The following is a 26,606-nucleotide window of genomic DNA, read 5'->3' on the forward strand; positions in this document are numbered from 1 at the left end:
TATGGTAGGAAATTTAGAGGGCTAGACTAGGAGGTCCAACATGCAAATAATAGGAGTTCCAGAACAAGAATGAGAGAACATAAAATTGTCCAAAAAGTTTCCTAGACTTGAAAGATGTGAGAGCCCACCAAGTGTCCAGCACAATGGAGGAAACATGCACATAGGCCCATCATTTTGAAATTTCAGAAAATCAGGGTGTTGTGAAAATGTATTCTGGGCATGTGACCTCAAAGTGAGTTGCAGGACACAGTTATTGGAGGACCAAGATAACTGCTGCTGCTTGGAATATCCATCCCCTCCTTTAGGAATGTTAACCAGATTGTAGGAAATCCAAACAATCTCTTTTAGTAGAAAGTAAATAGATCAAGAAAGCAACTGGATAGCTTACACATCATCAGTGACTTTTTTTTTCTTTTTTCCCTTTTCCTTTTCTTTTCATGGTATAAAAGGTTAAACAAGCATGCATTACAGGCTCAAAGATCTACCTCATCTTGCTGCTGCCCAAGACTGCCTCATACGTTTAAGTTCTTCCTGAATAAAACGTTGACTACCTACCAACCTGGAGTGGTCTTCCTCTTTCCTTGGTCTGAGCTTGCCCTGCACTTATGGAGAGAATTTCTCAGTCCTGGCAGGAAGTTTTCCCAACACAGGGACAAATGGGAGGTCTCAGAAGTTACTGAGAGAATTATAGGTCACATACAAAGGATCAGGATTCTGAATTTATTTGGACTTCTCAACAGCAACATGAAAGCTGAAAGACAATGGTGCAATAAAGAAATAATCAACAGAGTAAATAGACAACCCACAGAATGGAGAAAATATCCACAAACTATACATCCCACAAAGGACTAATATCCAGAATCTACAAAGAACTCAAACAAATCAGCAAGAAGAGAACAAACACTCTTAAAAAGTGGGCAAAAAACCTGAACAGAGTTTTTCCAAAGAAGATAGAAAAATGGTTGGTAAACATATGAAAAAATGTTCAACATCACTAATCATCAAGGAAATACAAGCTGATACCACAATGAGATACCACCTTAACCCTGTCAGAATGGGCATTATTAAATGGTCAAAAAACAATAGATACTAGCATGGATGCAGAGAAAAAGGAATGCTTGTATACTGTTGGTGAGACTGCAAATTATTACAACCTCTGTAGAAAACAGTATGGAGATTCCTCAAAGAACTAAAAGTTGACCTACCATTTGATTCAGCAATCTCACTACTTACTGGTTGTCTACCCAAATGAAAAGAAGTCTTTTTATCAAAATGACACCTGCACCCAAATGTTTATCACAGAAAAATTCACAATTGCAAAGATATGGAATCAACCTAAGTGCCCATCAATTCATGAGTGTATAAAGAAAATATGTATACATAGACCATGGAGTACTACTCAGCCATAAAAAGGAATGAAATAATATCTTTCACAGAGACTTGGATGGAATTGGAGACCATTATTCTAAGTGAAGTATCTCAGGAATGGAAAAAAAAAACACAACATGTGCTCACTAATAAATGGGAGCTAAATCATGGGCACAAATGAACACAGTGAGATGTAACAGACATCGGAAACCAAAAAGGGGGGAGGGTGAGAGGGAGGTGAGGGATAAAAACTTACTTATTGGGTACCATGAACACTATGAACACAATGAACACAGGCATACTAAAAGCCTGATTTCAGCATTATACAATGTACCCATGTAACAAAAACATTTGTACCCCTTAATATTTTGAAATTTAAAAAAACAAAAAAGACAATGGTGCAATGCCTTCTAAATTTTGAAAAGAAACTATTTCCAACCTAGAATTATATAGCCAAATAAACTCTTATCCAATATACATGTAAAATAAAGACACTTTCAGAAATGTAAGGTCTCAAAACTATTACAACCCTCCATCATTTCTCAGGAAACTACAAAAGATGTTTAACATCTAAACAAGGAGTAAAACCTGAAAGAAAAGCAGAAGGTGTCCAACAGAGGCTGGGCAACACAGGAGACAGAGTCTCTCCAGACCGAGGGACAGTGGAAATCCTGATATTGACTGTGCTGCAAACTTAGAGGGCAGCTACTGTGGAATATTTAGAATGAAGTCCACATTGGTCAGAAGTTTCTTGGAGAAATTTTTTCAAGAAGACAAAATTGATAGAATATCTAATACATGATGTATTTTTTACAATAAAAAATGTTTAAAAATCAAGGCAGTCAATAACTCCAGGGAAAAGAAAAAGCTGAGCAAGAAATAAAAATTTAAAATAGTGCTCCACATAGCTCTCTGTCATGAATAATATTTTCAAAATCACAATAACAGAAACATTGAATTTTTATTTAACCAAAAATTGTAATATGATTATGTTGCGAGAATGGGGGCAGGAAGCAGGACATAAAAGAGGCGTGTGTGTGTTTGAGGTGAAAAATGAGAGAGACCTAATCCTCATCTTTCTCTCTGCCGAAGTCAATTTTGAAAACCTAAATATGGAAAGGAAAAAAGAACACATGCGTATTATTTAGACATATGGAGGTAAATAACAAAAGAGTAAGATAAAGCAAATGAAAATATTTACCTCTGGTGAGTGGGAAATGGGGACAGAAGGGGTAAGGACTGCTTCTCTCCAAAAGCTTTGTAGAACTTTATGATTCTTTATGTATAATGAATGTGAAAAATATAAATATTTTTATGTAAAAATGTTTTATGTGTTTTATATTAAAATATTTTAATTATGAATGGCTTGCCTTAATTTTTAGCACCACTATTTGAGACCCTATTGTATCATCTTAATAGCTGAAATTTTTTCAATGATACACCAGCTTCTCATATTTTCACTGTTTTAATTTAAAACAAAAGCTATGTGAGTGCTGATAATTATTAAGATTAGTAAAGTTTTAAACATAACCTTTCTGTTTCTCATCCTTGTGGAACATCAGGAAAAGTTTATTTTAAAACTCTAATTTGAAACAAAATTGTCCAAGCAATTCAGCATTTAAGTATTTGGAAACACAGGAGATGCAAAGGTCTCTCAAAAACACTGGCATCCTCCCTCACTGAATTACCTTGAGCTTCTCTTGCCCTCACCGACACCCCAGGGTCTGCATTTGCTCTTTCACTTACAGTCAGTTTCCTATACTCCTCTTCGCTCACGGCCCACTCAGAACACCTCGTAAACTGATGGTTTTGACTTTTTGCCCTCTGAGTAGGAGCTCAGGTGGACGTGGTTAGGCTGTGGGCCCTCTGGCTCCAGTCACCTCTGGCTAGACAGGTGCCCTTCATTAGGCTGTTAGCATTCACAGAAGCCTCAGTATTTCTGGGCTCTAAGACAGCTTGGTTGTCTTCTGCACAGTGATTTTGTCGGTTTCTGATGCCCTTCACACTAGCTCTATTGACTGATCATTTTAAAGATGACCTTGTCCTCCTTCGGTATACCTGTAGCGAAGGTGACATTCCTTCTCCTCACCCAGCAACTGCTGCAGATGAGCTGTACACATAAAGGACACTCCAGCGTCTGCTTAGCCATCACCACCAAAACCCACATCTCCTGCTGTCCCCGCTCCTAGAGCTCCAGCAGGGGGTTTCCCTGGGTCGGGGCACAGTAAGAACAACTGAGATCCCAGCGGGGTCAGATCTACAGGAGCTGTGAAAGGACTCTGCAACGTGGATCCAGCTTGGGAGAAACCAAGCCCTGACTCTGCAGAAATGCACGTGGGGACTTCTCGCAGCTCTGCGCTGAGGACAGGAAGTGTGAAGAGTCAGCGAGAATCACAGGGAAACCATAAAAGAAAGAATAGAGCTTCGTTTTCCCCCAGGTAAAAACCACACAATGGAAATTCATCCTTTAGACCTTCGTGGTCAGTTGCTAAAAAGTCCAGGACATTTGAGCCTACTCCAAACTCATCATTTGCAGGACATCTTGAGGGTCTGTTTTGTCATGATGTCGCGCACACAGAGCCCACCCTGTTTGTCTCAATTTCTAAGTATTGTACGCAGCCCGCAGCACACAAATAGAAAATTAGCAAATGTCTTGATGATCAAGAGCATGTGACAGAGAGATCCTCATATTCTAACAACTCAAGAAACACAATTTTCTGAGTTAAAACTTCATAACACAACTCAAGCATAGTAAAACTGTATATGATTATGAATATGTTGTAGATAAGTACTTACCTTTTAAATTAAATCTTGATAGGCAGAGCACTTTTTGAAATAACAACATGTATTCTGGGGGAATATACATCAAAATTGAAAGTACATCAGGAGTCAATATTTTTTAAAAATCAAAGAATCCTATAGTTTGGAGGGGCATGTGAGTATATCTCATTCAACCTTCTGTTATAATATCCCAGACAAACAGTCATCTGAGCTCTCTATTTTTTGAGGCCATTCAAGTATGGAATGAGCTCAGTATTTGGAGGGTCTATTTTTGTGTAGCAGGGTGAGCACTCCTGGTCTCTGATCTTTAAGACAGGGACTTTGAGGGTTTTCCAAGGAGCAAGCGGCAGCCGCTGGCACTGCTCTCAGCCCTTGCTCTTGGCTGGCTTCTCTCACTAACAGTTGCACGCATTACCAAACATCTCACAAAGATAAGGGCCATGAAAATATGTCTAAAAAGGCTATGGAATAGTCCACATATCCAAAGCATTCAGGAAATGTATACTGCTTATTAAAATCCAAAAATTGCCCTGAAACCATTCTCTAACGGCAAAATCGCAAAAAAGTAAAGTGTTTCAGGTTATAGACAGATGTAATGAAAGGCAGAGAATATGTAGTAGGTGAGAGGAGGGAAGGGGTTCTGGGCCCACAGAGCCATGGCCATCTTGCCAGGAAATGGTTTTAAGTGTTTTTAGACTGTAGGTAATGAGTCGGCATGAAACCAGATCTCAGTGTTAGGTGTCTGCTTAAGTAAATTCCATTCTTGCTGTGCTCTCCTTTCAGCCACTGAGAAAATTCACCACTCCAACGCAGGGGAGACAGAAGCCATGCCTAAGGTTGTTGGGCCAGCACCAAAAATGAGAAAACACAGTGAAAGGCAGGAGTGGTGCAAAGGAATCCAAACTAGAGTCGCCTCCAAATCTTTAGCTGCGCCTCCTCCTTAATTAGTCAAATGATAAATCAAGCTGAAACAAATTTCTGTGTAAGCATCCTTAAAACTGTATTATTGTCTCACAGCAGAAAAAGCCAGTTTCATGATACGTGGTACTTTGAAATTGTCAGTGTGTCAGATTCTGTGATCTGAAAGGTGGCCGCGTACAGCCCACTGTGTGGTTTCAGAGCCCATAGACGTAGGCAGAACTGGTGGAACCCAATGGACACAGAGAATTTGCTCTTTCTGGTCTCTTTGCCAATCATCACGAATCTTAAAGAACTGGATCCATTGACAAAGTCACAATCAGAGGCTCCTACCTTTTAAAACAAAATAAAGCCACTGCTCAGCCTCAAACATAAACAATTTGTATTCCACTACTCTAAGGTTCTGGCCACACAGAAAGAGCAAAACCCTGAAGGTCCCGCAAAGCTTTCGGCATGAAATGGGAGTAGAGGGGCACAAGGACTGCCAGGGAGGGGGCTGCCCGGAGTGAGAGGGTGGCAGGCACTGGAGAGCTCCCCACACTCACCCCCATGCACGGGTAAGTGGGAAGCCCCCCAAGGACAGTCACTCTTTCACAGAAAGTAAATAAAAGCCAATGCTTCCAAATTTTAGAATGGCTAAGAATAACTCAGGGTCTCAGGGTTGCTTTTTTTTTTTTTTTCCTTGAGACAGAGTCTTGCTCTTTTGCCCAGGCTGGAGTGCAGTGGCGTCATCACAGCTCACTGCAACCTCAAACTCCTGGGCTCAAGCGATCCTCCTGCCTCAGCCTCCCATAGCACTAGGATTACAGGTGTGAGCCACCATGCCTGGCCTCTGGGTTGCATTTAAGCATGAGGATCAGATGTTTTGATTTCATAGGGCTGGAGTGAGGCTCAAAAATAAAAAAATAGGCCGGGTGCGGTGGCTCACGCCTGTAATCCTAGCACTCTGGGAGGCCGAGGCGGGTGGATCGCTCGAGGTAAGGAGTTCAAGACCAGCCTGAGCGAGACCTCATCTCTACTAAAAATAAAAATAAATTATCTGGCCAACTAAAAATATATATAGAAAAAAAAATTAGCTGGGCATGGTGGCGCATGCCTGTAGTCCCAGCTACTCGGGCAGTAGGATCGCTTAAGCCCAGGAGTTTGAGGTTGCTGTGAGCTAGGCTGACGTCACAGCACTCACTCTAGCCTGGGCAACAAAGTGAGACTCTGTCTCAAAAAAATAAATAAATAAATAAATAAATAAATAAATAAATAAATAATAACATGGTTGGCTAACATCTCATCATCATCATCATCATCATCAATATCTATCATTTACTGAGGGCTCACAATGGCCCTGGCACAGCCCTTATTTAGTGCTTATCTCAACCTTAAATGTGCTTCATTTCCCCCCATTTTATATACAAGTAAACTGAGGCACAGAAAGGTTAAGTAATGAATCCAAGGTCACTGGGGTAGTAAGTAGCAGAGCTGATATCTTTATTTTTAAAGGTGATCCAGGTACCACAGTTTGAAAAACAAAGTCCCAACAAATGGCTTCAGACACTGGGCAGCAAATCCGGTTGCAGCACACTGGTGTCTTCGTATTTGTTGTTGGTATGCTTCACATGTAAGGCACGGGTGGGGCAGCGAAACCCTACTGCTTGCTGCAGAACAGGAGGAGGTTGGGTCCTCGCCCCTCCCAAGGAACCACTTCGATGCCTTTTATTTAATTCATCATGTACTGTCTGAAGAAAGAGCTTTTAAAAAAACAGTTTGGTAGTGCCCAGCTTTGGGGGAGTCCACGCTCCCTTATCAGGCGCTCTGTGGCCTGGAGCCGAGCTGCCTTTGCATCCTGTCTCCCGCCTCTTCCTGCTTTGCCCCATGTGCTTGCGGTTCCCTGCACCCCCTTCTGAGTGTGCCCTGCCCCATGCCGCCCGCGCCCTGGCTCCCCCGTCATGCCTGCTGAGGCTGGCACTGGGAACCCCCCGGGGGGCCACAGAACTGTTCCCCTTCTGTTCTGGTTACCACAGTGATCAAATTCCTCTGCACCTGGCCGGCTCCTCCTCTCCAACCTGGAAATCAAGTAAATTCACATCTGCTTTCCCTTAATTTTTCACACCCGTCTGTGCAGCACCCACCTCCCCATCAGCAGTCTCTGGCATCTCTCTTGCTTCATCCCCACTCCCGCTCCCCAACCCCAGAAGCGAGGCCTGCTTCTGACCCCAGGGAAGAGAGCTGAGGATATCAGCACTGCGCAGCGGTCCGCGTTTTCTGCATTTCCCCTTCTGTGGCTGCGGCCCACCACCACACCCCCCCAGCTTTGCCACGGCAGTGCCCAGTGGCAGAATGAAGCCTTTGCTGGTTGCTGTTTGTAGGCGTGACACAATGGTTCCAAGGATGTTTCCACTCCCTCCTGGGGCACAGTCCACCGACCGTGCTCACGGCTGGGCTCCCGAGGTTTCAGCTCTTTAGCTCACACTCATGCAAAGCCACGGTTACAGAGCACACATCATGTGCCAGCCTCACTTCCAGGCCATGCCCCTGGTGCCACACAAATGAAAATACAGGATGCCTAGTGAGATTTGAATGTCAGATGACCAACAAGTAACTTTTTAGTATAAATATGTATCAACTATTACATATTTATACTGAAATGATCCCCTGTTTACATGACATCCCAGTTTCACCAGGGGTCTATTTTCTCAGCTGCCTACCCTGAGCCCTGCCTGCAGCAGGTGCCAGCCTCCCTCCCGGATGGCCTCCCATCAGTCCTCCTGGGCTGCTTTCTGACTGCGGGCTGTAGTTCATCAGATGTATTTTAACAAATTTGAACCTCACTAGGAAGGGGATAAGAGTCTCATTTTGTTTCTTCCATTGAGGCTCCTCCTCAGGGGCATTTTGCAGCACTTACACACCAGGACTATCAGGAGAGAGGTTTCTGACAACCTACAAAGGACCGTGTTAGAACGTGTCCAGAGGTGTGGCTGCTGGGATTTTTTTTCATTTACATAACCGAGAAGGGACGTTCCAGCAACTCCTCCCTGCAGGACCACCGGGCCCAAGACAACTTCCCACCATCCAGGCAGAAACGCAGTTGGCAATCTTAAAATTGCCTCACCGAAAAACCCGCTGTATTTCTTTCAAAACCGCATTATCTGTAGTCTTCCGAATACAATGTCAGGGGCTCAGCAAGAATGAGTGGACAGGGAGCTAAGAAGAGAGTGCGGAGGACTCGGCCAGCAAGGCCCCAGGGGCGGAGAGCGAGCCAGACGGCTCCCCTCGCTAAGCCGGGAGGGGATGTCTTCTTCTCCCAGAAGCCTCATCAGCTGGCCAAGATGTGAGCCCACGGGGCACGCAGAAGGAGCTCCCTGTCAATCTACTACCCCAGAGGGAGCACCTTTTAAAATTTTACGCTTTGCCAGCTTGGAGTCACCCTGCATTTCAGGAGAATCTCTCAGCTTGGGAGAGAAATAGTGCAGAAAACACGGGCAGTGAGTAAAGTCTCAAGCCCAGTTGCTTTCATTGCAGTGTTGAATGAGGGATGCTACGCAGCTACAGGAGCAGGTCCCCGTGTGCTTCAAGCCCTGGCACTCACTTAAGAGGCTAATTTTCAGGCAATATTCTCTTACTCAGCACTTTTAGTCAAAATAATCAGTGCAGTGTCTGAGGAGGAACAGGGAATGAATAGGGCAGTGTAGGAATCCCTTGTTGCTAATGAAACATTTTAAAAACCAGGACAGTAATGGCCTGTACTATGTAATATGGAGGAGACACTTACCATGGCCCCCCACACATACACCCTGTTTTTTTTTCCTTATTTGCAAAAGGAAAAAAATAGAATTTATGCACCTTAAAAAAATATAAAGTGAAAAATTATCCATTAGCACAGCAAAGACCTATTTCCAGGAAACAAGTTTTAAAAGAAAATTCTTGATGTCCTAAGGTTGAAAACGGGAGGTGTCATGACTTTGAACGTGAAGGATGAAAGGACCACTGTCTCCAGGTGCAGCTCAGCCTGGCCTCGTTTCATCTGTGACGGGAGGCTGCTTAAACCCCTGGCTGTAGTCCAAAAATACCCTGGCAGTTAGCATCCTGCATTAAAATTTATAAACCACGAAAGACCTTTTCTTACAGAAAAGCTAATTCAGGCTGGGTAGCCTTTTTTAAAAAAAGCATTTAAAAGGGGTAGTCATCAGAAGAGGTTATGTGGAAAACTAGAGGAAAGTAATGCTTTTCACTCCCTCAGAACATACTAAAAATATAGCGATAGTAATTTCAGAAGGAAGGGAAATGGCACCGAGCATAATTTCATTTCTAAGAAGTCCCAGGAATGAACACTGGAACTACCAGAATTAACTTTTAGGGGTGACAAAAATAGTAGGAATATGACAAGGAGCTGGGACCTGGCAAGAGGGTGGGAACGGGCTGCACCTTGGTGTCTCAGCTCTGGGGCCCACTCCACGCTCTCCGGACTCTAGGTACGTGGGTCTTAAAAGGCACGTGGCCCCGACCATGCCTGGCCGCATCCCTTCACCCCCAACTGCACCTTTACTGAGCACCTCCTGTATGCTGCCCTGGCATTAGTCCTAAAGCTCCTCCACGTGCAGACGGAAGCTTCACTTGCTCAAAAAAGCCTTCCTTAATCCCTACAGATTGGGTAAAATCCCCTGCTCTGGACTTCTGCTCCTGTCTTAACCCTTAGCACCCTTCCAATTGCCTGACCTCACTCTAAGATTAGGGACACGGGGCGCTGTTTCTTTTATTCACCGTGTATCCATTCTCCCTCACCCATTCACCTGACACCCACCCACCGGATGTTTAATGAACACTGGTGAAATTAATAAATGCTATTTTCTGTGATTCCACTTTTCTATGCCTAGTTTATCTTTTATTACAAAGGACCTGGAGATTTGGCTCCAAATTCAGAATTTTAAGGAGATTGGTAGAGAAAGTGGCAGCAGTAGCAGGTAGCCATTAAAATAGATGGCCCCAGCCTGAGCCCTCTCCACAGCGGGGCCACCACCGGCAGCCAGGCTGACCGTCTGGGCTGGGAGGACTCTGCTTCTGCACAAGCTGAAGTGACAGTACAGGAAGCCTGTGCACCTGCAGAACCCACCTGCAGGGGGACAGTCCCCAAGACCCATTCTGGGTTTGCCCAGTCTTGCTTTCCTCCTGATTCACTCAATCAGACGTTCCCACCACCAGGAAATGATAAACTTGTAGAGTCACCGTAACAATAACATTAATAATGATTGTATTAAATAGCTACCATTTATTGAGTACTGACTGTTTAATACCCAGGCACAGTACTGAGCATTTTACATTAATACATAGCATCTATTTATCCCACACAGCAGCCCAGATGGGAGCCATAGCATTAACCCCATATTTCAAATACCAACTCAGCAAGCTACAGATTTATATAGGTCCCACAGCTAATCACGATGGGCTCTGTAAACTCCATCTCCTTGGCCTGCTCTAGAGATCCTAGTGAATATGTGTACACTCAGGAAGCACTTAACAAATCCTCTCAACTGAGCCTGAGCAGAATAGAATAAGTCCTGGAACTTTGGCTTACAGAACCTCCCCCCTAGGTCCACACATACACCCACAGAGTCTGCCTGAGGGGACCCTGGTCTGACAGAGGTCACTGACCAGCTCTGCAGTGGCCCTGGGATGCCACACTGTGCCAGATCTGAGTGACCCTTGGGACCCAGTGAAGCTCATGGAGTCTAGTGGGGGTGTTGCATCCACATTCCGGGAGGTTGCTGAGTCTCCACTAACACCATAAAATTGCAAATCAAGAGAGTTTTGCAGGAAAGACCAAAGGGACTGGACTGTGCTTTGCTTCTGCCGAGAGTGACCCCACGCTGTGGGAAGTTTGGGCTCCACTCCACCTAGTCTTGGCGGTTTCTGCCAAACATTCTTTCCCTCACATCCTCCCCTGACCCTCCGTCCCCATCTGCTCTCTCCGTCTATTTGTGGACGTGTTTAGAGCTAAGAACACTGGAGTTGGATTTCATTCAGTGTCTCCAGTAGAGTCCAGGAAGGTTTCCTTTATTATCATCACTCAGGCAGAGAAAGATCTTTTTACCTGTCTTCACAGACAGCAAAATGATTCTCAACTCAATTCTTCTGTAAACTGTTGTATTATACCCTTCCTAGTTTTGAATTGTTTTTAATCTGTTGGTTTTATCCTGCACAAATCTGCTTTTGCTACCTCAACTACATATTTTATCTCTTATATCAAACTGTAAAGGAAGCTAGTGTTCTATCAGAGAAAGATTTCTGACTTAACCAGGTATGCAAGAACCCAGTTTTTAATCCCACAAAACATTTTTTATTTCAGTCTTAATGCAGCTGATGCAAAGGTAGATGAGTCATGGTAGAAATGGAAATATGTACATAAAAACTGTAGTTCCTGCAATTGTCCATGAATTCATTATCTCCAGAGACCAAGAGACCTCAGAAACCAAGCAAGCAACAGGCGGAGCAAGAAACTGTAACAACAGCTCACAAGCATGCAGAGGTCACTCGGAACAAAGGCCCATCTAAGAGGCGGTTATTACCGTCAATGAGCCCCATTCTGCTGGTGAGGAAACGTAAGTGGTCACAAGACTAACTTAACTGTAAGAGGTAGGGATGATGATTTGTCAGCCCAGAGCAAGGGCAAATATTTTAAAGTTTAACATCTTTTTACAGTCTAACAAACCCCCAGCAATGACACAATATCATCTTCTCAGTTGCCAGTTGGCATCTCCTGATATGAGCAGGTTTAGAAGAATGAAGAAGGAAAGTGCACTCGACCGTAACCGAGTGGCTTCCCTAGGACAGTGCAAACCGAACCCCTAGAGGGCTGTTAAAAGCACAGATTCCCATGCTCCACTCATGGAAATTGTGCTTGCTTCAGTGGTTTCTAGAGGGGCCCAGGAATCCGTACACTAACCGGGCACCCCAGGTGATTCTTACCTTCAGTGGTTCTCTCCCTTGATAAATAAATAATCAACATCAGAGCACCCCATGACTTGCTCAAGTCACTTATCTAGAGTGAGTGGCAAAGCCCAGATAGACCCACAAACTCCAGACACCAGTGACCTTCCCACTTGTCCCTGGGAACTTGGGAACAAAAAGCCATCCTATAACCCACAGAATGCAGTGGGACTCAGCTTCTCCACATCACACACGCGTGTCTCAGATCCACAATGGCAAGCCCCTGGCAGAAGTAACGCAGCCAGAAGGTCAAGTCCCATGAACCCATGTTCCTTTACCCAGCACAGTTATGACTTTCAATTAAACCACCTGCTTCTTTGCCGTCAAGGGCAGACCAAGGAATTTGTGTCAGCGTCTCGTCACAGGGCCACCACCCTTCCAATGGGCAAGGAACTCAGTCCAGACCCGCCTCCCAGGGGACCGTGTGACCCTCCCAGGGCAGACGGGGCGTGCTGCCACTCCACATGTCCTGTCACCCCAGCTTATCTGACTGGCCGCAGGACAAGTGCTGTGTTTTGTCTGCCTGAGAAATCTAATGGAAAGAACTATTATTAGCAATACTCATTTTGTCAAGGAAAATATGCTCTCAAAATGTTCAAGAAAGGATACTGCCTGGTTCCCAAGGAACAGCCTGACTCCTGGGAGAATATATATTTTTATATATACACATACATACACTACACACGTGTAGTCCAGATATATATGTGTGCATATATGTAATAGGCATATGAATATTATATAGGTAAACATATTCACAACTGTGGTAGCAAATATTACCTTTATTTTTCTTTCAGTGGTTTTTCTGAAGGAAATTTTGACCCTTCATTTATCAATTGCAAGGGTAACAAATATTCTAGTGCTTCTCAACTTTAATGTGCTCACAAATCAACCAGGTACCTTGTTAAAATGCAGATTCCTGTTCAGCGAGTGGGGGGGGCTGGGAGCCTGCATTTGTGACAAGTTCCCAGGGAAGCGGTGCTGACTCTGAGTGGCATGAACTACCCTGTGAGTAGTAAGATTCTAGCTTGTGGTGAACGGCCTTTTGCATCCACATAAAATAGCAACTGTCAAAGCCTAGAATATATAAAACAAATAAAAGTATATTAAAATTAAGTTACCCTTTCTTGGATGAATCCAAAAGAAACTTCAGAACCTGGGCACTGCCTCTTGGCTATCATTACAAACACTTTTCATTGTTAGAGTCACTTCAGAGTGAAAGTTAGCAGACAGATCTTGACTGAAGAGAATCAGATTGCTTTATTCTTCAGAAGGGGGCAGAAAGCACTCAGAACTATGGGTATTTTTCTCTCATTTCCAACACTCTTATCTGAGGGTAAATGAAGAAAACTGGGGCTTCTCAGACCTCGCTAACCTCTCAAGTTTGATTCTACCAGTCTATAAACAATTAAAATTCCGCTAAAGTCCTTGTGGAAGCTATTGGGGAAAATATACAAACTCTACATTGTTCCAAATATTCTTCTATATGGAGGTTGGCCCTGCTTATTACTTTGTTTAAATATTTTCAATAAGTACATTAACCGTTATCCTCATTCCTAAGACTTCAAATATGAAATTATACCTAAAATGCATTGGTAATAATCAGCACACACATGAGAATGGACAGGCCTCATGTGAAGGACACAGAGAAACATAGGCAAGGACCTCTGCAGGAGGAGATCCTCATGTTTAGGACCAAGGGCCACCCCTGTGAAATGATAGTGTCATGAAGGACTCCAAAACCATCCACATGCCTAGCACAGGGTATGGAAACAGTGCATTTAAAGGATGATCTAATCTGTGCACACTGGACATCAAATGAATCAACTGTGGCGGGGTTTCAATCTGGCCTTGAAGGATTTCAAAAGGCATAGAAGAGGAGGGGGAAGGAGGACAGGCATGGGGAAAAATAAAGAAGTGGGAAGAGAACTTAAGCTTTTGGGTCACATCTCTGTGTCAGGCACTGAGCCACTTGCTAACAGACAAATTACCCAATTTAATCTCCCCAGTAATCCTGCAAGGTTGGCAATATTATACCATTTTGGTGAACCGAGAACTGAAACTCAGAACAGTTAAATGGCTAAGGTCACAGAGTTGGTAAGTGGTCCCACAGGGATTTGAATTTGGGCCTCTTTGATACCAAACTCAATCATTGGTCCAGACTAAACCAGTATTCACCAAAATACATTTCACAGCTCCCTAAGATGATAATTATGAGTCAGGAAACAGAAGAGTTCAGTGGTCAAATAAATTTTGAAAGTTCTTGGATAAATAATAGTGCTAATAATCTTACAGATATGAGTTAACATTTACTGAATGCTTCCCTTGTGCTTGGTTTAAAAGGGCTTTGTTTTCTTTGTTGTTGTTTTTAGATACGGGGTCTCGATACTTTGCCCACGCTGGCTTCAAACTGCTGGGCCTCCTGAGTGGCTGAGACTAAGATGTGCGCCCCAGCAGCCGCCTGTGGTCATTTTAACAGAAGTCTCTCAGAGCCTTTAATAGTCTAAACTGCACTGAGAGTTTCTAAGATTATGTGTTGGAAAATAATATTAATAATCCCACATAAAATCAATCATACAAGAACACAATACTAAAATGCAATGACTGGCAGTAGACTCTGGCAGGTTTCAGTTGTAAATCATTATCCTATGGTGGACCAGCTTAAGAGCTAGCCATTATGCCTGGTGACTTTCTATGCTTCCTACATCCGCAGCTAATTTCATTTGGATACACAGCTCTGTGACAAACTATATGTGGCCTTCTCAGCCAACAGGACAGAGAGTGGAAGGGGGAGAATGTGGCTTCTGCTGTGGCATCGAATAACCAGGGAAGTCTAGTCTCTCACCATTTGAAATACCAAGAGACAAAGGCTCTGGACAGGATGCCAGAGGAATCGCTCCTATCTCCTTTGTTATATTGATGATAGTAATTATCATAATTTCATAACTGTAGAGTTTATAAATCTTTGTGAACTGTATCTGCATCAGGCTTGAACTAGCCATGCATTCCCTGGCTCCCCTGGCATGCTGAGTAGTTCTTATGCACATCAAATAATGCGATCCTACCACTCAGCATTGCATAACGCGTTTGACTTTCCCAGGTGTGTTCACATCTATGGTCTTGGTAGTAGCTGGGTATCTTATTCACTCTGGACTGGATGGAGTTCCTTTTTCCCTCTTCACAGTTTCTGCCGATAACTTGTCTCATCTGTGCACATCCTTAGATGACACTGGAGAAACGAACACACTTTGCCGCTCTGCCAGTGGCAATGAGAAGGGCGATGCACAACACACTTCACGGAGCCACATGCAGAATCTGGGGCCTGGCAGGCTATGACCGGGAGGGAGGGAAGGCCCATAGCTTGAGGCAGCACCACATCAAGATGCCAGGATCCCCGCCCAGGCCCTGGGAAATGTGGCAACATGCACCCACAGAAAGAAATTCGGCATGGAAAGACTCAAAAGGAGAAAATTCCTTCAGGAAACAAGGTCTGTGAGGCTCTTAGCAGGAAAGAGATTGGGCCACAGAAAAGATGACCAGAGTGGTGTCAACAGTTTAGCTGCCGTGAATAGTAAAAGTGTATTGTTTGATTTATTGAGCGTATTTCTGCTGTATGCCAAGCACTGGGTTAACTGCTTTATACAACAATCGTGTGGAGTCACTGTTATTAAGCCCAGCTGAGGAAATGGCTGAGAGAGGCTAAATATAATAATATGCTCAGTGTCATACAAGTAGGAAGAGGCAGAAATGAAATTCAAGCTGTGGCCTTATGTGAAACTAGACTGTACAGTAAAAATGTCCCACATTGCAACTTCTTGTTATTAGGCAAGACACGTGAGCAGGCAAACCTGCAAAAATAACAAGCACCCAATACTATGAAAAGCTACACAGGGGAACCTGATCTATCTTTGCTGAAATGTCAATTGCATTTGGCAGTCATGACTCAATTATGATTAATAAATGACTGAGCATGTAAAACCTATTAATGTGTTTTATAATAAAACAATAAAGTATTTTAGAGCATGCTGACAAACATCATTTAGTTTATAATCGTCCAACATTATTATATATGCTTGAGGATTCATCAGTTCCAAGGTAGTCTTTCCTGGGTGCCTCCTGTCCAGAAACCTCAAGCTGAGCACAGGCTGACTGACACTGGTTTCAACAAGTGCAAGGATTAGCCTGGAATGCTCTAACTTGACTGCCTGGCCACAGTAGGTTTTGCAACTTCTTCCCACTGGAGGTCGCCTTTACTTCACCGTTCCAGAGAAAAACCTCAGTTTGTGGTGGCAAAGACACCGGACCCTCTTATCTACCCAGTCTGGCTGTATTTGCATAAAGAAATCAAGCAAATAACCAAAACAATGATCATATTTGAAACATACTTCAGAACATGTGTATAAACTGTCTTTAGAAAATTCATCAGTGATAACAGCATATTTTCAAATACTTAATGTTTCATTTTTACATGTTTTAATTTTTAAATTGCTATACCAGTGGATACACGTCATTATATGTTTCTCCAAACCTATAGAATGTGCAGCACCAAGAGCGAACCTTACTGCAAACTGTCCGCTCTGGTGGGGGGGGGCTGGCAGTGGGAGAGGCTGTGTTTGTGTGGGGGAGGGGTGTACAGGAACTCTCGGCACAAACTTCCTCTCAAGTTTGCTGTGAACCTAAAACTGCTCTAAGAAATAAATTCTTTTTTTAAAAAGTCAAGTTAAAATGTCTACAATTAAAACCAAGTAGGCAAGCTAACCCATTCTGAAAGAGATGACCTGCTATATAGTCGCATAACTTCGGCCAAGTTCCTAACCTCACTAAGCCTCAGTTTGCTTATCTATAAAACAGAGATAATAATTACACCAACTCATGGGGCCGTTGTGAAGATTAACACACACTGCATGAAAAGTATTTAGCACAAGCCCTGGAACGCCATCCACACAACATAAATGTTAGTGACTGCTACTGCTATCCATTGAGCCAATCAGGGGACTACCTGCCTCCTGAGCGTGTGACAAGGTGTGAGTTCATATTTGCAAAGTACTTAAAACCAGGTCCAGTACATAGTGAAGACTGTTTATATTTGTCAAATAAGTCAGTAAAAAAATAAATACACTCAAGTTAGAATCCTAAATAGGTAACACGCAAACACCACTTCAAGACTGCAAAACCTCACCTGTGTTATCATAACAATTCAACATGCTCATTCTAGAAGTCTGAAAAGAAATGAGACCTAACATTTGTCATTATCAGTTTTTAAGTTTCTAAATAACTTGGATTGCCAAGTAGTCTAAAAGAACATCCTAACATAGAACATCTCTCCTAAAGGCAAATAGCACTGCACAAATGGAGTATGTATCCTACGTTTACCTTTTAAAGAAACGATCTTGTTTCATCAGATGCTGCCTCTTTTTGAGACCATCAGTGACCATGAACAAGTAAAACCACACTTGTGTCTTTGGCTTTCAAGCATTTACCCCCCAAACCAGAGTCATATTTGGCAAGCATCACTGGAGATCCCAGCAGAACCAACACAGTGTCTTCCACGCTGTAGGGGCTCGGTAATCATTTGTTGAGTGAATTAACACAGAATCTAGGCGTAAAGATTTAAATGAATACTTAGACTCTACTGAATCCTGGGCAAGTCCATTTAACCTCTCCTGGACTTTGAGTTTCCCCTCCGAGGAAGGATTTGGATAAGCTTACCTCCAGTGTCCCTCAAGATCTATGCATTAAGGTTCCTAATCTTTGAGTCACAATTTACATGCCAAAGCATAGGCCTTCAGTGACCCATTCATTAGGGAAACACCACCATCACCTGCACGCATCAGAATCCCCTAGTGGATGAAGCCATGAGTCATGGAGATATTTACATTTGTATCCAAATGAACACGTTATCATCCTAACACCATCAATGCTGCAGAATTTAAAGAACTCCCCTGAGTCAGGACTAGAAGCTACATCTCCTGCCCCCAGGGTCTATCTTGAACAGGTTGTCTAACTGTAAGGCACGAAGCCAGGTGTGGCCAGGGCAATCCTCACTGCTGGTTTAGGGAGCAAGCTCGGGACCCACCATTGGGTTCAAAGCCCAGCTCCACCTCCTACTGTACGTGGATCTTGGGCAGGTTAATTAAGTCTCCTGCGCCTGTAAAATGAAGACAATAGTGCCTACCTCATAGCTGACAGTGAGACGTGAAACACATCAGAATATGTGCACCTCTCCGTGTCCTCACACGGTCTCATCCCCGCTCTGCTAGCTGTCGCAGTGGCAAGCAGCCCCATGCAGGTGTGGTCTGAAAGTGCCTCACCCCAGGCCACCGCATCTTGCCTTCTCTTCAGGGCTCTCTGGCACTGCTGTGGGACCCTGGTGGGAACCGGCACTTATGCACGTGCAACTGCAAACGCCAGCAGGTTAGTCATCGCACAGGTCCCTTCACCCGTGGGGATGGTGCCTGGTGGATCAGTGGCCCCTTCAGTCCTACTGGCGGGCAGCTCTGAGGTCCCCTGCTCTAAGTGGTCGGCTTGGCAATGCAACCTTGTCGGACTTCCCTCCTTCCCTATTTCACACTCCGCAGGCCCCCATACCTATTCCCTCGAGTCAATTCCCAAAACAAGCCACCTGCACACATGCCCTGGTCTCAGGTGTGGTCTCTGCTTTCTGGTGGGAACTCAGGAACGACATTATAGAGACATGGTGCTTGGCACACAAGGAACCCTAAGTGAACTTTACCTACCAATTTTCTTTTTTTTTTAATTTTTTATTTTGTTTTTTGTTTTTACATATATTTTTATATCTATCAATTTTTCTGTAATAAACTCTGCCTATTATCAGTTCTCTCTGTGTCTGCTCTCCTTGTGAAGAAGTCTCTGTTATTGTCACCATCTGGTGGGCAGAAAATGAGAAATAGGAGTGGAAGGGCCAAACAGCACAGGGCAAAGACCTGGAGACAGCATCCTGAGCCCCAGTGTCCAGAGGCTGATTTGGGGCCACCTCATTGTGAGGAACGTTTCAGGTCAGACACTAGTGAGCCATTTCTAAAATGTGTGTGTGTGTCTTATTGTGCATTAGAAAGCCTATAATTAGTACATCAAAACCGTGATTTCATTCTATTTTTGCTTTTGTTAAAATGTTTTAGATGGCAGATATGTATACATATTTTCTGAGACAGTCTCACTCTGTTGCCCGAGCTAGAGTGCCATGGCGTCAGCCTAGCTCACAGCAACCTCCAACTCCTGGGCTCAAGCAATCCTTCTGCCTCAGCCTCCCGAGTAGCTGGGACTACAGGCATGTGCCACCATGCCCGGCTAATTTTTTCTATGTATTTTTAGTTGTCTGGTTAATTTCCTTCTATTTTTTAGTAGAGACGGGGTCTTGCTCTTGCTCAGGCTGGTCTCGAACCCCTGACCTTGAGTGATCCTCCCACCTCGGCCTCCCACAGTGCTAGGATTACAGGCGTCAACCACCGTGCCCCGCCTATAAAAAATATTAATAGGAATAAAGATAGCATGTAAATGCAAAAAAAAATCATGATGGTGGTCTGTGAAAAATTGAAGTCTGGGAAACTAATAGATAAATGTGCATTTTATAACTGTCACATTTTAGGTTAGTGGATAGGAGCATAGTTTGGCCAATTATATTTAGGAATTTCATTATCAAGTATGTTAACCATTCTTTTACATAGGAACACAGACTTTATTTGCAAGATTTATATTTTTGACTGCGATGTTTTAACTTTCAGAGAGAGAAAATAAAGATATTTTTCTCATATTTCATCAAATAACAGAAATGGTACAAAACTATCATAATTTTAAGTATTCTGAGAAGCTTAAACAATGTACACATAAATATGACTCATCTGTGTATTTGGTCAAGGACACCCTGAACTTCAGACGGGCAGATATCTGTAGACAGTGCATTGGCAAACCTTCCAATTGCTCTAAGTCCTGAACGGAGACAGAGCATGTTCCTATCACAAGTAGGATTCTCTGATACTTCTATAAAAAAGACAGCTCCTAAAACTGCTGTGCCTGTAGAAATTTCCAAAACAATATGTTGCTCACATTTCTGAATAATAATTAGCAATGGGAAAAGCTAATATGGTATGTAGTAAATTCTGATTTAAGAGAGCTTTTCTTTACAGCTACAAAGTTGCAGAAACTTTTTAAAATATACATCCACCATACTCCTAACTAGCGTATATATCTTATTGAGCTTTATTGGGAAGTACTATGAGGGCTACGTTCCCAGAGCTTGGGAGAATAACACATTCTTTTCCATATGGAACATGAAAGCTGTCATGGTATTTCCCATAGAAGAAATGTAGCCCTTCTTGTAACTTCCATAGGAGATATGTCAAATAGCCAAAAATGATTAATGCTTGGGCAACAGTGACCAAGTCTGAAAATACAGACTTAACCAATGTCAGACCTAAAGAGAATTACAGTGTTTTATAATGTCTTAAAAAAAAAAAATCTGTTCCTATCTTTCTCCTATCTCTTTTACCTTGTCCTCAACTAAGATAGATCAGATGATTGAGGAACCATTCCAAGATTTGGCAATTCCTCCGAGTGTGAACTTGATGCTCACAGAATCACTGAGGCAGGGTCCCCTAGGAAGGCGCAGGCCATTAGGGAGGTCTCTGTCCTCTGAACACCACCACAACGCCGAGCCCTGGTTTCTTGTTGAATAAGATATAAAGAAGGCATTTGTACACAGGCATACCCAAGAAATGTTTTTAAAATTGTAATTCAACATTGTCAATGGGGCAAAAACACCCCAGAGCAGTGAAAATAGGTTCTTTTGTGTGGGGCAGAGGATGAAAAAAAATCTTACTCCTTTACTATACTCTTTATATAGTATATCTGTGGTATTAAAATTCCATGAGAAGGGCCAACTGCAGGAAAAAACCCTAAAAAGTCTCTGGGAGGAGGTGGATGCTAATGAAAAAAAGATCAAGAAATACTGCCACAAACCCACCTTCAGATAGGAGCAATGATTATGACTGCTTTCCCTAGTACTCCTGAACTGTCTTACATTGTTTTAAAAATAATTTTATCTTTTGCTAATTGAAAAAAGATATGAATACTCTCTCTTGAAAAGTGCTAAAATCCTTAGAATAATTTCTCTCCTTCTGGAATTCTACTATTTTTCTGACCGAGTTCCATGCCTGGAATAGCTACAGTATCATGCGTAAAGCATTATCAGGCAGTGGCTCAAAGGACAAAGCAGAGAAGGGCCGATCACACTCCCCAGGCTGTTTGCAATAGATCTCTTAATAAGAGGAAAAGAAGTTTTGCTTATATTTTGTTTTCTTTTCATAAGTCATATAAGAAGGAGGAGAATGGAGAGATGTTGACATTATTTTTAGCTCTCACAAACAAAAACAGATCATCAACTTTAATATACATTGGGAATGGCTGCTGTGAGGTTCCCCAAAAGCTGGTGCAAATGTTTGAAATGTTCGAATGTGCCACGTGCCACTGTTGCTGTCACAGCTGCTCCTTGAGACCGAGTCCTGGGCAAGGATTCAGCCAGAGCATGCAATCCATTTCCTTTCGCAAGCGCCACTCCTAGGTTGGAAACATTCGAACAGAACTGCAAAATGAATCTGTCTTGGTTAGAAGTGATTTCACTACCTGTGCATCCTTGAGAGCAGGGGCCTGCCTGTGGCCTCCTCGGGTCATCACGGACTGGAACAGGTGCCAGAGGACTGAAGATGCGAGAAGGCACACGCTACCTACAACCCAGACGTCTTTTCTTCTAAGTGTTAAGTCCATTCTCTGGGAGCAGCTGTGGGTGTCGCTTGGCTAATCTGCTCCTTCTCTGCCCTGATCTAGCAAAAGCACTTGCAGAGCATTGTCACCCACTGCCGTGCTCTGAGGAGTGGGAGTCGCAAGTCGCAGAGGGTTCTCGCAGAGTCCGGCAACTGATGTCTCCAGTTACACAACCAAAAACTAATCTGCCTCTTTAAAAGGAAAATTATGATGACCTTGTGTGACAGATCTAAAACAGGTGTCTGGGCAGCGGGAGACCTGCTGGCGATAATTTACACTGCTGCAAATTCGAGTTGTTCCCAGTTCAAGGACTATTAGCACCACAGTAACTGGCATCTGCTGGCTGCTGGGGCTGGGGCACTGCCAGGGAGCCTTCTCCTGCCCTTACAGGGTGAGGAGCAAAAGGATGGGGGTGGGGAAATGCAACTTTAAAAATCACAAAACCTCCACCCTCAGCCTTGTTATTTTGAGATCTAAGTTATACTCATTATGGATGGTGCCGATGGTACAATTTCACAGCAGTTGGTCAGGAAATGCCACCTGGTATCAAATCCACCAACTGCAATCAAAATAGGGAAATCCACACTCTGCTCCGACCCACTCTGTCCTTCTGCATATCCTGTTAATAAATATTTTGCTTTGCTTTGTCCTTGAAGCATGTGTACCAGAGGTTTGAACATTCAGGGGCTTCGAGGTCCTGAGTCTGCTAAGGCCATCTTTACTTCTACCCCGACAGCTTTGGGATGCCCCCTGGTCAGGTTATGGAAAAATTTGAACCTAGTTTTCAAGAGGAATTATTCCCTACTAAGGAAGACTTTTAAACATGAATCAATGAGGGTTAGGATAAATGCAGAAGTAATTCACTTAAAGTCTTACAAGCACAGATGCGGAGTGGTGGTCCACACTGACATGTTTTTGTAGAACGATCATCCACACTCCTGTGTCCCACAGCTTTTGCACTTGGGACCATGCCTTTTGGATGGAGAATAAGTAACTGGGGGTGTACAGGAAGGTGGGGAAAACCAAGAGACAGGGAGGTGACCATAGATAACCTTGGGCATAATATGTAAGGATGTATACAGCATGCAAAGGAAGGCAGTGACAAGGAGAAAGAGCCACTTAGTTGTCCAAGAACTTTGTCTTTCATTAAGCAAGGGTGGGGGTGGGGTGTGCATAATAGAGGGAGATTATACCAAAGAGTAAATTAAATCTGAGGGAAATACAACACGAGGGTTACTTACTATGTGCATACTAGAGAACCCATAAAAGAAAAAACCTCTAGATTTGATTGTATAAAAATAATGCTAATTATCGTTATGAGAGCCATTTGTCATTTATAACTTAATGGTATAGACACAGGAGCTATTAGGCTCATCACCCATATAAGTCAGATCAACTTTTTTTTTTTAATTTTACTTCATTTCAACACCATATTATGTATGTTTAGATGTAGTTTAAAAAAGAATTATTCCCTACTAAGGAAGACTTTTATACACAAATCAACGAAGGTTAGGATAAATGCAGAAGTAAATCACTCAGAAGTCTTACAAGCACGGATGTGGAGTGGATGGTCCATGCTGACATGTTTTTGTAGAATGATCAGCCACACTTCTGTAGTTGTCTGCTGCATATGGTTATCTGCTGAAAACTTTTAAAATTCTACACTATAGGTAGAATTTAGGTGATTTTGAACACCCTTTGGAATATAATAGAGTGCAAAAAGTCATTAGAAAACAGAATAAAAAGGAAAGTGGAAAATTAAGAGAACAAGACCTTAAATAGAAAGAAGAAAAGTGGAACATATAGTATTTCATAAATTCAACAAAACATCGAGGAAAAAAAACAAAATAGTTAAAAATAAATTCAGTGGAGGAAAAATAAATTAAATAGAAAAATCTGGTTAACAGCAAGAAAAGAAAAAGGACCTGAATTTTATCACACTATTTTAACAAATATAACTTGTTAAAGTGATATATAATTCTTCCCCTTTTGAGACTGGAGAGTAGTTACAGAGGATTCGAGAAAGAAATTGCACTTGAAGCTTCCAGAACAAAGCTTTCACATCAGAGTGTCTGAAATTCAGAATAAATTCTTTCCAGCATGTTCCTACTATGATTAGCAGTGCTAATCTTCTCAAAGATAGAAGGGACAAGAGAGAAAGGAGAGTAAGTGGAGAAATTTGACAAGCAATTTTTGAATAGTCGCTGGAGAGAAAGGAGTGGTATTGTAAAGATTTACTGTGGGCCCAGCGGGAGCTGGAGACGTGTTAATCTAGTGCTGTCTGCATACCTGGAGACATCTGAGCTGCTGGAGTGTCCTCTGCTCCACCGCTGCTGCCAGGCCTGCTGGCTGCCTGGCACCCACTGACTGGGCAAGCAGGGCCGACGGTGCCACATAAGGGGCAGAAGCTCTGTGCCTGCAACATGTGCACCATCCCTTCTCCACACAGCCAGAGAGGGACAGGGAAATTTATTGCTGGTATCTCTAGGCCTTTCTCCATTGACAAATAAGAAATTGAATCTGACCTATGGAGCTACTAGTCACTCCTTCCCACCTTCAACACGGTAGCAACTGCAGGACCAAAGCGAGGAGGCCCCGGTTCCAAAACGGATATTAGACTTTCTGGGAAGGACGTTCTTGGAGGGTCTCTATAGACACAACATTTTCAGTTTTTCCCTCAAAAACATCCTAAAAATAATTAATTTCCAAATCGGCGATTTCTAACACTCTGTAGCAGTTGGCTATCACAGAAGTAATTCTCCCTAAAAATGTTTATGCTCCAGCTTAGCACTGTCTCACTCTTTAAAGGGTTGAGTGCTCATAAAAACACAGAACAAGTTTTGGACAAGTTGACAGAACTTGGAGAAAAATGGTACTTGAAATCTGATCAAATTCATATAAACTATTACAGCAAGTGATGGTTTTACAGTTATCCAAGAAGAATATTTTGTCTCCTGTGTGTTACCGAAATTAATGAACAGAAAAAAAAATCCTTCTGTTCATTTGTTTTATTACTAAAGGCCCTAATGAGAAAGCTTTTCATGTCTCACTTAGATTTTGCCTGTGGAAATTTCTTCTTGGTCTATAGTGAACACACAGGGAAAGCAGAGGTCTCAAAAATCTGTTTCAGTCTTAGTCCTTTCTTTGGCACGTTTTGTCACTTCTTACTCACTCAAAATAAAAAGCCTCCTAGACCTTTGATATGCAACATCTCTATTTCATTGTCTGTTGCCAGGACAGAAGTGCCCTTCCGACCCAAGTAGTGGTGTTCAGAACTGCAGCTGGGCAGAGAAGAGTGTTTCCCAAACCTGCCTAATAAGAATCATTCACTCTGATTATTAAAAAAGAATGATCTAACCAGAATACAGAATTCACTTAAATAGATCTGTATGTTCCACAAACACTTTTGTCACCTATGACGTACACATTCCTGGGAAAGCAACTGAGAATATATGAGCAAGTACCACGAGGCCCCAACCTTGAGGACCCCTGTCTAGAGAAGGGTGATAAACACATTCAAAACCATCGCGTGGGCTGGAACGAAGGCCTGGGCCGGAGCTGTGTGCCAACAGCCGACGGGTGGGAACCGACTAGGCCCAGGCAGGGTAGGAATTGCTGCTGCTGCTGTTTATTAAATGCTACCTACAGTGGCAGGTACCATGCTGAGTGCTTTACATACATTATCACGCTTAATTTTCACAGTAGCTATCACCGCATTATTCAGATGGTACAATCTCTCAGTTAAATTAATAAGTCGCCAAAGAACAAGTAGCTGGAATTGTACTCAGGGGCCTCCTTCTGCACAGAGGACAACACAGGCTTCATAGTCATGCCATCAGCAAGTCTTGCTTGTTCCTTTTCTGAACCTCACTGTCAATAGCTCTGCCACCTACTCCATGAGGAACTCAAGGTCTTGAGGAAATTGGAAACTTGTGCAGAACAATTGTGCCCCTTGCAATGCTTCTCTGAATCTCAAGCCCAAATGCATCATGTTAAAGGACTCTTCTGCAGTGTGAGTTTCCATAGCTGGCTTTGGAACTCCTAAGCCACTAACCACAATGTGGAGTACCCTGCAGGCAGAAATGCATATTCAAATGCCTCCTCATTATGTACCAAACTCAGTTGCATAATTTACACATATAATCCTCAGTGAAGTAAGACGGACTTTTGCCTGCCTATTCATAAACTTCCCTTAATTCTACACACAAGTGACAAAACAATATTTGAAAAGGATCATAAATGGCTCCACAGTGTAAGAAAAGACAAAGCAGAACTGATACATTTTAGGAGACTGAATTAGCACATAATTACCTCATTCTTTCCAGATCGTGAATCCTGCTCACTAGAATTTTCTCCCAGAAAACATTTCACTTTCTCAACCTTTTCCCTGCACTGAAGAAAGGCCATGTTCTCCAGCCGGCTGCTGTTATAGCACGTGTTGAATTCTTCCAGCCTCTTCACTTTGAACATCTTGGTGGTGAGTCTGATTAAGCTACTGTCTGGAGTGTGGTTTTTATCTCTCTCTGTCTCCAATTTGTGAATCAAGACACAATTGTGACTTTTCAGTGTTTCTTTCTCTTGACTGTAAAGAAAGGAAAAAAGAAAGTTTTCATCACTTATTCACACATTTGACTTCTTGGGGAATGACCAGTGAGAATTTGGAAGTCTCTTCCATTTAAACTGGAGACAGGATCCAAAATTGGGAGCAGAAATGCTAATGTTCATATCGAATTTCCAATGCTGGAACTTTAAAAGGAAAACGTTTTTTCACTTTTTCCTACAAAAGCCAA

The 26,606-nt window shown here is 42.9% G+C and overlaps 1 protein-coding gene across 1 annotated transcript in view; it reads right to left on the reverse strand.

Moving 5' to 3' along the window:
* The window catches only part of MYLK4 (myosin light chain kinase family member 4), a 72,462-nt gene extending 46,161 nt beyond the window's left edge, over positions 1–26,301 (reverse strand). The window contains exon 1 of the mRNA XM_045551569.1: positions 26,128–26,301. Coding sequence (XP_045407525.1) covers positions 26,128–26,286 — 159 coding nt within the window. The 5' untranslated portion in view covers positions 26,287–26,301. The remainder of the gene's footprint in view (positions 1–26,127) is intronic.
* Between the last annotated feature and the right edge of the window lie 305 nt (positions 26,302–26,606).

This window comes from Lemur catta, chromosome 5, assembly GCF_020740605.2.
Source record: "Lemur catta isolate mLemCat1 chromosome 5, mLemCat1.pri, whole genome shotgun sequence".
Classification (NCBI taxonomy): domain Eukaryota; kingdom Metazoa; phylum Chordata; class Mammalia; order Primates; family Lemuridae; genus Lemur; species Lemur catta.